This window comes from Dipodomys merriami, unplaced genomic scaffold (genome assembly GCF_024711535.1).
Source record: "Dipodomys merriami isolate MVZ:Mamm:240054 unplaced genomic scaffold, mDipMer1.0.p SCAF_1, whole genome shotgun sequence".
Lineage (NCBI taxonomy): Eukaryota > Metazoa > Chordata > Mammalia > Rodentia > Heteromyidae > Dipodomys > Dipodomys merriami.
In genome coordinates this window covers 116,406,664-116,421,672 of record NW_027202270.1, presented here as the reverse complement: position 1 = coordinate 116,421,672, position 15,009 = coordinate 116,406,664, and the positions used below count along the sequence as shown (strand labels likewise).

The 15,009-nt window shown below is 42.6% G+C and overlaps 1 protein-coding gene across 1 annotated transcript in view; it reads left to right on the top strand.

Annotated features, from left to right (window-relative positions):
• Nid2 (nidogen 2) overlaps positions 1-15,009 on the top strand; it is a 72,730-nt gene that overhangs the window by 28,432 nt on the left and 29,289 nt on the right. The window contains exons 5-8 of the mRNA XM_070028221.1: positions 706-855; positions 1,575-1,820; positions 3,764-3,964; positions 5,289-5,519. Coding sequence (XP_069884322.1) covers positions 706-855; positions 1,575-1,820; positions 3,764-3,964; positions 5,289-5,519 — 828 coding nt within the window. The remainder of the gene's footprint in view (positions 1-705; positions 856-1,574; positions 1,821-3,763; positions 3,965-5,288; positions 5,520-15,009) is intronic.

The window sequence follows — 15,009 nt, the reverse complement described above, 5'->3', positions numbered from 1 at the left end:
TGTCCTTAGCTTTTTCACTCAAGGCTGGCATTTTACCACTTGAGCCACAGCTCTACTTCCAGCCTTTTGGTGACTAATTGGAGATGAGAGTCTCATGGACTTTCTTGCCTGGGCTGACTTCTAGCCACGATCCTTAGATCTCAGTCTCCCGAGTAGCTAGGATAACAGGCTTGAGCCACTGGTGCCTGACACCTCATTCTTCTTTATAATAGGTGTATGTACACTCTTCAAGGCCCTTCTTTTTCAGAAAAGAAAAGTCTGGGTAGTGTGACTAGCTGTGGCTTATTAGCTTAAAGACCAGAGTTACAAGAGGAATGATTGGACATATCTCAATTATTAGCTCCCTTCCTTTTTCTTCTCCTAGCAGCTCATTACTCGTAGGGTGACCCATGCGTAATTGGCTGGTCTGTGGCCATTTTTGACCCACAAAAAGGCAAACGCCTGAAGTTCCCCTCAGCATGTATTAACTGGCTTGCTCACTGTGCAGTCCTCAGACCCCAGGGATACAGCGAGGTCATCGCTTAGCAGCATCACAGTGAGACCCACAAGGCCACAGAAAGCCTCACTTCTTGCCAAAACAAAGCAGCAAATTCCCCTTTCCTAAGCCTCTTGGTTTATTATCATCCCAACAGATTTTGTGGCTCAGATGCCATCTCCACGGTAAAAGCTTGGCAGCTTCTGATGGCTGTTGGTTTTGTTTTTCAGTCTTCACCTACAATGCTGGCCGCCAGGAGACCTGCGAACACAGCCATGATCAATGCTCTCGGCATGCCTTCTGCACCGACTATGCCACCGGCTTTTGCTGCCACTGCCAATCTAGGTTCTACGGAAATGGGAAACACTGTTTACCAGAAGGTGACTGATGGCCTGGGGGCGCCCTTTCTGTCTTCTTTCTGTCTGAAGTGTGAGCTTGGCTCTGTGGACTTTACTTCTCTGCCTGAATCTAGTGTTAGCAACAGGTTGGGGCCATTTCCTACTTTGATGATTCATCAGAAGTCTCTCCCCCTACCCCAAGCCTTTGGGAAGGGAGAGAAAGAAGAGAGGGAGAAAGAGATCTCTTGGGCTTCATTAAAATGATTTGTAGAGCCGGGCGCTGGTGGCTCATGCCTGTAATCCTAGCAGCGCACGAAGCTGAGATCTGAGGAACTCACTTCAAAGCCAGTCCGGCAGGAAAGGCTGTTAGACTCTTATCTCCAACTAACTACCAGAGAACTGAAAGTGGCGCTGTGACTCAAGTGGTAGAGCGCTAGCCTTGAGCTGAAGAGCTGAGGGACAGCGCCCAGGCCCAGAGTTCAAGCCCCATGACTGACAAAGATTTATTTAAGAGTAAGTTTTGAAGCCCCCCCCCCCCAAAAAAAACAAACAAACAAACCAAAAAGGGAAGCGGTGCTGTGGCTCAGGTGGTAGAGTGCTTGCCTTGAGCTCAGGGCCAGCTCCCAGAGTTCAAGTCCCACGACCAGAAAAAAAAAAGGGTGGGGGGAGTTTGGGGAGTTGTGAAGGGAATTATTTTGTGTGGGTGCCTACTCCATGGGCCATGGCTAGGGCTAAGGCTAACTGGATTTTCTGACTCTCAGGGACACCTCACCGGGTCAATGGAAAAGTGAGTGGTCACCTCCGTGTGGGCCCCACGCCCGTGCACTTTACTGACGTGGACCTGCATGCTTACATTGTGGGCAATGATGGCAGGGCCTACACAGCCATCAGCCACATCCCGCAGCCAGCGGCCCAAGCCCTTCTCCCCCTCACGCCAATCGGAGGTCTGTTTGGTTGGCTCTTTGCTTTGGAAAAGCCAGGCTCTGAAAACGGCTTCAGCCTCACTGGTGAGTAAGGACCCCCAAGTAGCTCTGCTTTGCTGTTTTGTTTCTTGGGGTGAAGGAGGATCTGCCTGTTCTTGCACCCTAGATTTGTGGAGTTCTGTGCATCGTTCATTGGGACTGGTTTGGACTCACACAACTGATTCTTTCAAAGACTACCATTCCTTCTAAATGTTCTCCCAGCTGTATTTGTCACCTTTTGAGCCATTTCATACAGGCAAATAGGGATGCCAGATGGTACCTTTGGGCACCCAGAGAAGATTTTACTTCTTGTACCTGCATGTGCCAGCGCTTGTCATACTTTAACCTGTATACAAGCCACCTGCATGGCTTAAGAGGGTATAAATTTCTGGGTGGGTGGGTGGGTTGTGAGTCTGCTTATTTATTTATTTATTACTTTATTTTTATTTTTCCAATCCTGGGGCTTGAACTCAGGGCCTGGGCACTGTCCCTGAGCTTCTTTTGCTCAAGGCTAGCAGTCTACCAGTTCAGCCACAATGCCACGTCTGGCTTTTTCTGTTTATGTGATACTAGGAATCACAGGTCTTCATGCATATAGGCAAAACACTCTACCACTAAGCCACATTCCCAGTCATGTGCTTTTTTAATAAGCTTTCAGAAGATGCTAAAGTTGCTAATTGAAGGATCGTTCTTTCCTTTCCTCTCTCCCTCCCTCCCTTCTTCCTCTCCTCTCTTCTCTCTCCTTTCTCCATCTCTTCCTTCCTTCCTTCCTTCCTTCCTTCCTTCCTTCCTTCCTTCCTTCCTTCCTTCCTTCCTTCCTTCCTTCCTATTCTCCTATTCTAGTAGAGGGGCTTGAGCTCAGGACTTCTGGTCTTTTTGCTTTTAGCTTATTAGGATAGGGTATCATATTTTGGTCTGGGCTGGCTTTGGACTAGGATCCTCCTACTTCTACCTTCTGAGTAGCTAAGACTGCAGGCATGTGCCATCATACCAGGCCAAGGGCCTCCTTTGACAGCATGAAGGAAACTTTTTAGCTTTTTATGTATCTACAAGGGCTTATTTCCTTTTTCTTGAACACAAAATGAGAGAAACTGCAGATTTTAATAGCTGTTTATAAGATCTTGCGTTTAATCAAGATTTAAATAAAATCTTGGGTCAAAAATAGATAAAGCATAGCACACAACATTCAGTTAGAATTTAAGATACACAATTTTTCAAAGTATAAACATTCCCTAAGTAGTCATGAAGTATATAAGAAAAATATATCCATGTTTATCTGAAATGCAAATTTAAGATATCTGGATATCCTGGTTTATGTTTTTTTTTTCATGTCTTGTTTTTGCTGGTTTGTTTTTGCTAATTCTGGCAACCTCAGAACAAAGTCCAGGATGTTCCCAAGAACGTATTTCTTTTTTTTTTTTTTTTCAATTTTATTTTATTTTATTTGTGAACATACTGTACAGAGGGGTTACAATTGTATGGGCAGGACAATGTGTACATTTCCTACCAAGCACTGCAGCCTCCTCCTTTGTCCACCCTTCACATCACTTCCCAGCCTCCCCCCTCCCCCCCATCCCCATCCTTCTCCTTCCCCCCTCCCCCCCCCCCCCCCCCCCCGCACCGACGCTGTAAAGCTCATTTTGGACATCCAAGAACGTATTTCTTACAGAATACAAGCTCGTATAAAGAGAAAGAGTATGAAGTAAGGGAGGAAATGAGACTCTAATGTCAAATGTGGGGGATTTAGGGCATCCACAGCTGATAGGACTTAGTTTGGATATCAGCTAATCACCTCTGGTACTACCTCCAATAGCAGTAGAAACTGGGAGGAGGAAGTACAGACTGAAAAGCACTTATTTTGACTTTGCAGTGCTGGGTATCAAACCCACAGCCCCAGGCATACTAGATAAGCACTCTGCTCAGCCAGTACTGGTAATCATGTAAGTGGAGCTTCTTTGGACCCCTGTCTGAATTTTTGTCCTCTGCAGGGGCCACCTTTACTCATGACATGGAAGTTATTTTCTACCCAGGAGGGGAGAGGCTTCGCATCACTCAAACTGCTGAGGGACTCGACCCAGAGAACTATCTGAGCATGAGGACCGATATCCAAGGCCAGGTGCCCTACATCCAAGCAAATTTTACAGCCCACATGGCTCCCTACAAAGAGCTTTACCATTACTCAGACTCAGGTATGGGTAACCAGCTTCTACATCTCTAACATGAGCATTTTACTTGTCTCATATAGAATGTTCTAGAACAATGTGTAGCATACCAAATGAGTTCAGAATCATGTTTTTTTTGTTTGTTTTGCTTTTTTGTTTTTGTCAGTCTTTTGTTTTTGTGGGCCTTGAACTCTGGGCCTGGGCGCTGTCCCTCAGCTCTTCAGCTCAAGGCTAGTTCTCTACCACTTGAGCCACAACTCCACTTCTGGTTTTCTGGTGGTTAATTGGAGATAAGCGTCTCACGGACTTTCCTGCCCAGGCTGTTTTTGAACTGTAATCCTCAGATCTCAACTTCCTGAGTAGCTAGGATTACAGGCATGATCTATCAGTGCCCGGCTCATTTTTGATTTTATTGTGAAACGGATGGTGTGAGTGAGCAGAGGGTTGGCTCCTGTACACAGAATGTGTCCTTTCAAAAAGTAATACTATAATCAATCAATTAAAAAATTGTTGGGGGGAGGTAGTCATGATAAAATACGTTCCTGACCATGCTGTTTACCCTCGGGTATGAAGTAAAAAAAAAAAAATTGTTGGTCGTGGGGCTTGAACTCTGGGCCTGGGCGCTGTCCCTCAGCTCTTCAGCTCAAGGCTAGTGCTCTACCACTTGAGCTACAGCGCCACTTTCGGTTTTCTAAGTGGTTTATTGGAGATAAGAGTCTCAGCCTTTCCTGCCTCCTTGGTAGTTAGGATTACAGGCGTGAGCTACCATGCCCAGCCGAAATATTGATTATTAGAATTTATCCTGTAACCTTGTTCTGATGATTTCAGCCTGCTTTAAAAATTCTTAGAATCGGGCTGGGAAGGTGGCTCAGTGGTAGAGCACTTACCTTGCATGCCTGAGGCCCTGGGTTCGATTCCTCAGCACCACATAAAGAAAAAAGCCAGAAGTGGCGCTGTGGCTCAAGTGGTAGAGCGCTAGCCTTGAGCTGAAGAGCTGAGGGACAGCGTTCAGGCCCAGAGTTCAGGCCCCACGACCAGATCAAAAAAAAAAAAAAAAAAATTCTTAGAATCCTTGCAAATGGTATGAAGCAAATGTGACATTTGGAGTTGGCAGATGAGACTTGACCTCTTGGTCTTGCCATTTAAAATGCTACTCCAAAGGCTGAGATCTGAGGATTGCAGTTCGAAGTCAGCCTAAAAAGGGAGGAGACAGCGCCCAGGCCTTGAGGTCAAGCCCCACTATCAGAGCAACAATAACATCAACCAACAATAACTGTAGAAAAACCCACCCCACATGAAAATTTAATTAATATTTAGAAATATTTACCAATTGGCCTGTAAAATGTTACAGCTGTGACCTCCACTAGTTCCAGAGACTACTCTCTTACTTTGGGTGACATCAACCAAACATGGTCATACCGGATACACCAGAATGTCACTTACCAGGTGTGTAGGCATGCCCCTAGACACCGGGCTGTGCCTGCCACCCAGCAGCTGACAGTGGACCGGATCTTTGCCTTGTACAATGAAGATGAAGGTGTGCTGAGATTTGCTGTGACCAATCAGATTGGCCCTGTTGAAGGTAAGATATCTTCTGTTGTTGGGCAAAACTTAAATTCCTTTTAGGAAGCATCCAAACAATGCAGAGGCTAGTAAGGGTTCATGAGTACCAGATTGTAAGGTGCTACATATAAGGTTGAGTAAAGCAGAGGAAGAGAAATAGAATTTGTAGAAGAGTGTCCCTACCAAAGGTCAGGAAACAGCATAGCAATTGAAGCTGGCGTGGAGCAACAGCTAGTGATGTGTTCACAGCTCTGAGCAAGGTTGGACCAAGTAAGAGGGAGGGAGGTGTTGACATGCCTTGTTACAGTTATGACAAGTGCGTCTGGATTGGAGGTGCAGGGAAGGTGCCCCGCCCCCCTCCCCCCACTGCCCCCAAGTGACATTTTAGTCAAAGCTTAAAGAATGGAGTTCTCACTAAACTCTGGTGGAACAAAAAGCTGGTGGTGCCTGGAAAAATAAAATCAGACTTCTATGTTTGGAAACTTCACTTGAACATGAGACTGGATGCTTTGTGCTTGCTACTTCTATTTAGTCAGTACTGGAAGTTGGAGCTAGTTATTGTGGCAGTAAGTAGATAAGGAGACAAAATAGAAGGTGTCTAAACTGGAAAGGAAGAAGTAAACTTATGTACTCTCAGATGACATGAGCTTTTGTGCAGAAAGTCCAAGAAATTTACTAAAAATCTATTAGAATAAATTCAATAATGTTGCAGAATATAAGATCAATATATAAACATTGTATTTATAATCAACAGTAAGTAAAAATGAAATTCAGAACTTTAACTTTAAAAGAGTTAAAAATGTATGGGAGTACCGTTTTTTAATTTTATTTTTTGGTACCAGTTCTGGGGTTTGAACTCAAGGCCTAGATGCTATTTCTGAGCATTTTGCTTAAGGCTAGTCCTCTACCACTTGAGTTACAGCTCCACTTCCAGCTTTTTGCTGGTTACTTGGAGATGAGAGTCTCCTGGACTTTCCTGCCCAAACTGGCTTTGAACCAGAATCCTCAGACCTCAGTCTCCTGAGTAGATAGGATTACAGGTGTGAGCCACAAGTGGCTGGCTGTTAATAAAACATTTTAACAGAAGTGAATGCTTGTCTATAGAAACAGCTGCCTTTTTTTAAAAACTATATTCAGCAACACACATCTGTAATCCCAGCTATTCAGGAAGTGGAGGTAGGAGGAAAATGTTGGGTACTTGTGGTTCATGCTTATAATCCTAGCTACTCAGGAGATTGAGATCTTAGGATCATGATTCAAAGCCAGCCAGGGCAGGAAAGTCTGTGAGACTTATATTTCCAGTTGATGAGCAAAAAGCTAGAAGTGGAGCTGTGAGACAAATGGCAGAGCAGTACTAGCCTTGAGCACAAAAGCTCAAGGACAGTGCTCAGGTCCTTGAGTTCAAGTCCCAGCACTGGCACAAAAGGGGAAAAAAAGACCGAACTGTAAAATAACGAAAACAAATAGAACTGGGGTATATGGTTTAAGTGTTGCCAACAACCTCCCCAAAAAGAAAAAGACAAACAACTTTTTTGGAAAAAAAAGGGAATATTTTTCCAGGTTATTAATTAGGAGACATAGGTTTGTTTAATATGGTAGTACTTCCCAGATTATTCTATTGATATAACTTAGTCCCTATCAGAATATCATCAGCTGGCTTCTTTGCAGAACCCAGAATAGTCAAAATAATCTGCAAGAAAATTATATTGGAGTACTCAAATACCTCCATTTTGAAACTTGAAATAATTTGGACAGAGTGGTCTAGGTATATGGGTAGATGACGTGCAGGTCAGTGGACATGAGAATCAGAAGGAAATGCTCACATTTGTGGTCAGTTTTTTTTTTTTTTTTCCTCTCTCAATAAGGCTGACAGAATAATTCAATGAGGAATTAAGCCATTTTTAGCAGGTGGCGCAGAGACACCTGGTCATATGCATGCAAAAGATTGAGCAGGAATCCTGCTCACAGCATATACAATAATGAATTCAAATGACTCACTGGCCTGAATATAAGAGTTTAAACCTTTTTTTTTCTTGGTTGTGGGGCTTGAATTATGGTTTGGGTGCTACCCCTGTGCTCTTCAGCTCAAGGCTAGTGCTCTACCACTTGAACCACAGAGCCACTTCCGGTTTTCTGGTGGTTTATTGGAGATAAGAGTCTCAGGGACTTTCCTGCCCAGGCTGGCTTTGAACAGCTATCCTCAGATCCCAGCCTCCTGCATAACTAGGATTATAGGCGTGAGCCACCGGCGACCAGCAGAATTTAAAAACTTTCAAAAAAAACAGAAAGGGGTACATTTTTGTCATTGTGAATTTGGTAGTAATTTCTTAGGACAGCAAAAGTATAAAAAATGAAAGAAAAAATAAGTGGGTATCATCAGAGTTCAAAGAAAAGAACTTGAGCTTCCAAGGAAATCAGAGCAAAGTGAAAATGCAATCCATGGAATGTGAGAAAATAAATTATATTTAATAAGAGATTTGCAGAAAATATGACATTCTGGTATAATTCAATAATAAAAAGAAATCTAATTAAAAAGTGGACCACTGAAGGATCCAAAAGCATCCACTGGAGAAAAGACAACAATCAATAGACAACAGATTGAACAAACTGTTCTCAAGAAGAAACAGGAGTGGCTAATGAAAGATTGTTCCTTAGCCATAAAGGAAATGAAAATCAAAAGTACACTAAGATTCCCTCTTACTCTGGTCAGAATGGCAGTCATCAAGCAAATAAACAACAAATGCTGGTGTGAGGATGCAGGGGAATAAGGAACTGTTGGTGAAATGTAAAGTAGATCTGCAACAACTATAGAAATCAGCATGGGGGGTTTCTCAGAACATTAAAAATAGACCTATCTTATGTCTCCACCATACCACTTGGGCATATAGTCAAAGGAGAGCAAATCAATATATCTGGAAAGATACCTGCGCATGCATGTTCATTGCAGCCATGTGTTCACGTTAATCAAATTGTGGGATTAGCAGGGTACCTAGCAACTGATGACTGAATCAAGAAAATATATCTATCTTGTGAGTAAACACACATAACACACATAACTTATACCACAGAATTCTACTGAGCTATAAAATAATAAACCGATATGGTGGGGAGGGAAAGTGGGAGAAAATGGAGGGGGGTAACAAGTTTGACAAGTAATGTACTCACTACCTTACCTATGTAACCCCTCTGTACATCACCTTGACAATAAAATTTAAAATAAAAGTATATAATTGGGGGCTGGGAAGATGGCTCAGTGGTAGAGCGCTTGCCTTGCATGCCTGAGGCCCTGGGTTCGACTCAGCACCACATAAGCAAAAAGGAAAAAGTGGGAGTGGTGCTGTGGCTCAAGTGGTAGAGCACTAGCCTTGAGCTGAAGTGCTGAGGGACAGCGCCCAGGCCCAGAGTTCAGGCCCCATGTCCGGACCCAAAAAAAAAACAACAAAAAAAAACAAAACAAACTATATAATTGGAAGGGAAATGGATAGAACTGAAGAGGCTCGTGTTAAGTGAAATAAGCCAAGCTCAGAAAGTGAAATATTACATGTTCTTTATTTGTGGACTATAAACCTAACATGCTGGTGATAGCAGTGTTAGTGTGGCTTGTGGGAACTGTCTAGGAGAGGATCAGTGGGAATGAAGATGGAAGAGCAAAGGAAGGGAAATGGAGTGGTGAAGAGGATAAAATGCCTTGACTGCATGAAGACAACATCATGGAAATGGGGAAGGAGACTTGATAGTAGAATCCCATGTTTTTTTTGTTTATAGGATACTGTTGTTTTGTTTACTGGGTTGGAGCCATAGACATGTGTCTATGTGTCCAGAGATAGGATTCTAAGGTAGTGAATAATGTATAAACTGACAGTTGATTTTAGAAGAACATGTAAATCATGAAGGAAAAGAGTTCAGATTTCTCAAGAAGAGATTGAAAAACATCTTTCTCCTGTAGGTGATCAGTTTTGCTCTCGGCTGGTCCAAACCTAGGATCTGCTAAAATAGCCATTAGTGGAAGAGTCTCCCAGGTACAGAGTCCGTTGAGATTCTAGTCATTTAGGAAATAGAATACTTCCTGTTTCCCTCCCCTGCCCCCATTCTTTTTGCTAGTACTGGGCCTTGAACACAGGGCCTTATGCTCTTACTTGCCTGTTTTGCTTAAGTCTAATACTCTACCACTTGAACCACACCCCCACTTCTGGCTTTCTGCTGGTTAATTGGAGATAACAATCTTGGATGGGCTTTGAGCCATGAGCCTCAGATCTTAGCCTCCTGAGCTGCTAGGATTACAGGGATGAGCCACCAGTGCTGAGCCTATTTTTCTTAATGACAATCCAAGTGGGAATAACAAAAACTGAGCAAACTAGCATCTACCAAGTTACTGAGGTTAGTCTTGAGTTTTAGATTATCCATTTCCACCCAAGTCAAATAATAAGAATAATTAATAAGCAGCAACTCTGTTCTTAGTACTTTATGAGCATTTCCATACTTAATCCACTCTCCACTCTAACAACTTCCTTCTTCCCAGGGAACTATCATACTTTTTTCTACTTTATAGATGGGAAAGTGATAAAGCAATGAAGCAATTGGAAGTACCAGCCCTTTAGTGGGGAGCTAGGACTTCCGCCCAGACGGGATGCAGAGCCCACACTCTGTGCTGTGTTGGCCTCCTAAAAGCCTTGTCATTTATACCTAGTTTGAAAAGAGACAATGTGTGTGTTTCTAAACCCTTTGTGTCAACTTCACGTCATCTACAGAGAACAATACTATTCATTCTACCTGAATAGGAGGAAAAAAAATGGGAAAAGTTGAGACCAGAAAAAAGCACCAAACATAAGCTGTTTTTTGTTCCTTTCCTTCTCCATGCACAGCAATGTCTTAGGTCTTTCACTCCAGCTAGACCTAGCATCTGGCTGGAAAGCATGTACAACAATACAACTGCCACACTGAGTGGGACTGTCATGGATGTAGGATTGGGTCCTCCCCCTGAGTATGCAGGACCTGCAGCCCTGGCTGTCCATGCTACAACTATTCCATTCCCTCCCTGCCCTACAATTGTTTGAACTTCAAATGTCAATTTGAAGGACAGGACCCAGGGATGCTTCTGGAGCCAGGGCAGAGTACTGCAGTGATGCTGAATGGATTGTTCCTTTAAGGAAACCCTTCCCCGATTGATTAAATGAGTAAATTAGCTCCAGATCCTTTCAAAGTTGAGCAGTTATGTGAGGGGGTGAGGGTAAATATGAAATGGCTCAAGAACAATACTGCTGTGTTTATTTTCTGGAACAGGAGAATAGGCAGCAAGCTGTGGTGGAGAATAGTGAAATGGTTTTAGGAATATGATTAGATTATTAGAAGCCACATTCCAAGAGTAGGGAGAGCTCTGAGCTCTGAAGGGTTCTCATGTTTGGTTTAATGGTCTGCTAGCACTGAGTTAATTAATTTATGTCCTGGCTCTGAGGCTTGAACTCAAGGTTCCTCTCTCTCATTTGGCTTTTTTACCCAAGGATGGTGCTCCACCACTTGAGCCATACTCTCGTTCAACATTTTAGAGATAAGTGTCTCTTGGGATTTGTCTGTCTGGCTTCAAACTGCAATCCTCAGATGTCAGTCTCCAGAATAGCTAGGGTTGCAGGTTTGAACCACCGGTGCACAGCATAACATTCTTAATTTTTAAATTAAAAAAAATCTTATTTTTCTAACAAGGGACTCTGTATTTTTGTTTTTCAATGGGCCCTGTAGGTGATATAACTGTTCCTATGAGCGAATTGCATTTTAAATCAGTGTCATATACTTCCAGACATTTTCTCTGTAGTTTTAAGTGTAATAGTGCCTTCTGTCCAAATTTCTAAGTCATTTTTGGGTTGCCTCTACATTTTTTTCTTTTTCTTTTCATGCCTGGCAGAGGTAAGCTCTGAACATCTGTGGGAACTCGCTAATCTTTGCTGGAATGTACCACAGTGAAATGTTTGATGCTGTGAATTTCTGAATAAGAAAAGTTCAACATTAGTATTTATAAATTAAAACATTTTGAAGATGACTTTTCCCTCTGGCAAGGTATGCCAAGCATTTTTGTACAGAACCTTCTCCTAAAATGGAGAAAGAACTGGGAGAGGAGAGTCAGGTTTCTTGTCTTTAACATGGGGCCCCTAGGGGAAGACACAGCCCGTTGTTTTCAGCCTATAAAACACAGGCCAGTGATTGACTTGGATAACTCAACAACCACAGGCCCAGCGCTGGCCTTCCTTGCTTCCTTTCTGCCAAGAGGGCCGCAGTGATGAACTTCTAAGGCTGTCTGTATGATCTGGGGGAGCTAGACTTCTGTGGACTGAAGTTTGTTGGCTTTAAACAATGTTGGGCCACTTGCTGGTATTTTGTCTTGACAAAAATTCTGTTACTCCAGCCAATGTCATTGAGGTGAACTGAGGACTTCTTTTCAATCACTAATGGGAGATGATAGCTGTAGAAACATCGGTGGTGTTTCTTAAAAATAGGAGGTTGGAGTTTTTCAAAAAAGGGAGGGCCTGTCAGTGACTCCATCTCAACTGACTATAGCGTGATACAGGAGTTGGAGGAGCGGTAGCCTGGGCATTAGGGGAAAGGCAGGCACTTGGAGTGGCGGGTGCCTTGAAGGACTGGGAGGAAGCTAAGACTATGAACACACTACGGCAGCAAGTAGTTGCAGGGGGCGGGACAAATTTCAGCCCCATGAGTTAAAGGGATGGGGAGACATAGGTGAAAAGGAAATGGCTCATGAGAGCTTGGTACTAAGAGATTATGGCATGTGATCCAACCAAAATGTATCCATAGATGCCATGATGCTGATTACAGGGGTAGCAAGAGATGTGGGGAGGGTGGGGTCAGACGTGGAGGATGCTGAGCGGCCTGTGTCATAGTCAGGAATTCAGGCACAGAAGTACAAGGAAGAAAACCTAAGTTATCATGACCTAAATGCAGCCGTCATGGTAGCAGAGGTGACTGGGGGTATAGAGGTAACTATTGTGGCTACCGTAGTTGGAGCTCTTTGGAGCCTAAGATGGGAATTCTGTGGACTGAGACAAAGTTGAAGCTGAAGTGGGGATAAAGTGCAGAGGAAGAACTAACATAGTCCCTGGGGCCTATGGGGAAATCATCCATCTGGAGTCGATTTTTTTTAAGTTGTTATATCTAAACATTTTTATTTTTTAAAATTCGATTGTGAAGGTGAGGTGCAGAGGGGTTACAGTTATATCAGTCAAGTAATGAGAACATTTCTTTTTGAACAGGGTTACCCCCTCCCTCATTGTCTCCCAGTTTGTCCCCTCTTGACCTCTCCCCCACAAGTTGTATAGTTCATTTCTGACATAGTATCTAGAGAGTATCTCTGCTGAATTAGTTTGCTCTTTGTCCCACCATTCACTCTCCAAATCGGATAAACTTACATACAAGACAAAGGGTGCAGAAATCAAAAACAGCAGCAAAAGGGAAAAACAAAACAAAACAAAAACTCTGCAAACAGTACAATTAAAAAAAAACCCTCTTTCTGTTTCTTGGAATTCATTTCAATAAGCATTTTATATGATCATGTGCACATAGCTATTGAGCGCTTGTGTTCTTCTCCTAATATCCTCCTTTGTCCTCACTGTGTGAATGTTTATAGAGTCTAGTTTAGTTTATCATATCCAAGTGTAATTTGTTACCTTTAACCATCCATTGGGTTCACTTTAGACTTATAGGAATATTCTAATTATTACAAATGCAACCCATGTTTCTTTGGATCTGGCTTAATTTACTTAATTAAAGTTTTCAAGTTTTTCTATTTTCTTATGAACGGGGAAAGGTCATTGTTTCTGATGGAAACATAGAGTTCCATTGTGTATAAATTTTCTTGATCCATTTGTTCACTGAGGGGCATCTGGGTTGATTCCATATCTTAGCTATGGTAAACAATACTGCAGTGAACATGATTGTGCTGGTGGCTTTAGTGTGGCCTTGTTTGTGGTCAATTGGATAAATGCCCAGGACTGGGATTGCTGGGTCATAGGGGAGCTCTATGTTTAGTCTTTTTGAGGAACCTCCATATTGCTTTCCAAAGTGATTGAACAAGTTTACATTTCCATGAACAATGCAATAGTGTTCCCTTATGTTCACACCCCCACCAGCATCTGTTATTGTTAGTTTTCTTGATAGTGGCCATTCTAACTGAGTTGAGGTGGAATCTCAACGTTGTCTTGTTTTGTGTTTCTTTTAGGGCCAGAGATGTTGAATATCTCTTCATATGCCTATTGGCCATTCTTACTTCTGAGAATTCTCTCTTTAAGTGTTTTTTTTTTTTTTGGGTCCAGTTGTGGGGCCTGAACTCTGGGCCTGGGCGCTGTCCCTCAGCTCTTCAGCTCAAGGCTAGCACTCTACCACTTGAGCCACAGCACTACTTCCAGCTTTTTTTTTTTCTTCTGCTTATGTGGTGCTGAGGAATCGAACCCAGGGCCTCATGCATGCAAGGCAAGCACTCTACCACTGAGCCAACTTCCCTGCCCCTCTAAGTCTTTAACCCATTTATTAATTGGATTGTTGTTTCTTTGAGGATTTGTTTTGAGGGGTGGTTAATTTTTTACCTCTAAGTATATATTTAGAGATGAGGCCCTTGTCTGATGCGTAGATCTTCTCCCAGTTGGTGGACTTTCTATTTATATTGCTAGCTATGCCCTTTGCCATGCAGAAACTCTTCAGTTTGATGCAATCCCATTTATCCAGCCTTTCTTTGATTTGTTGTGATTCTGGATCTTTATTTAGGAACGCTGACCCATGCCTAGGAGCCCTTATGTTTCCCTTATCCCTTCCTGTAATATTTTCGTGGTATCTGTCCTTACATTGAGAGCTTTGGGCATGATTCTGGTGCAGGATAATATACAAGGTTCTAGATTCAGTTTTCTGCACATGGTTAGCCAATTCTGCCAGCACAATTTGTTGAAGAGGCTGTCTTTTTTCCATCCTGTGTTTTTGGCTCCCTTATCAAATATTAGGTGACTATACGTCTGTGGGTTCATTTCTGTGACTTCTATCCTATTCCATTGGTCTTCAGGTCTATTCTGTGCCACTACCAAGCCATTTTTATTATTACAGCTTTGTGATAGTTTCCAGTTTGGTATTGATATTCCTTCAGCACTGTTCTTCCTGCTAAGGATTGTTTATTTTGCTATTTGGGGTCTTCTGTTTTCCATATGAATTTTTGGATTGCTTCCTCTAAATTGTTAAAGAATGCTGTTGGGATTTTGATGGGTACTGCATTGAATTTGTAGATAGCTTTGGACAGTATTGCCATTTTCCCGATATTAATCCTTCCAATCTAGGAACATGGAAGGTTTTTCCATTTCCTTAAATCTGCTTTATTTTCCTTTTCCAGGTTTTTAAAGTCTCATCATAGAAGTCTTTTACATCTTTGGTTAATTCTTGCTTTTTTTTTAGTCTATTACAAATGAAGTTGCTATCCTGATTACAGCCTCTCCTCATTGTTGGCATACAGAAAAGCTACTGATTTT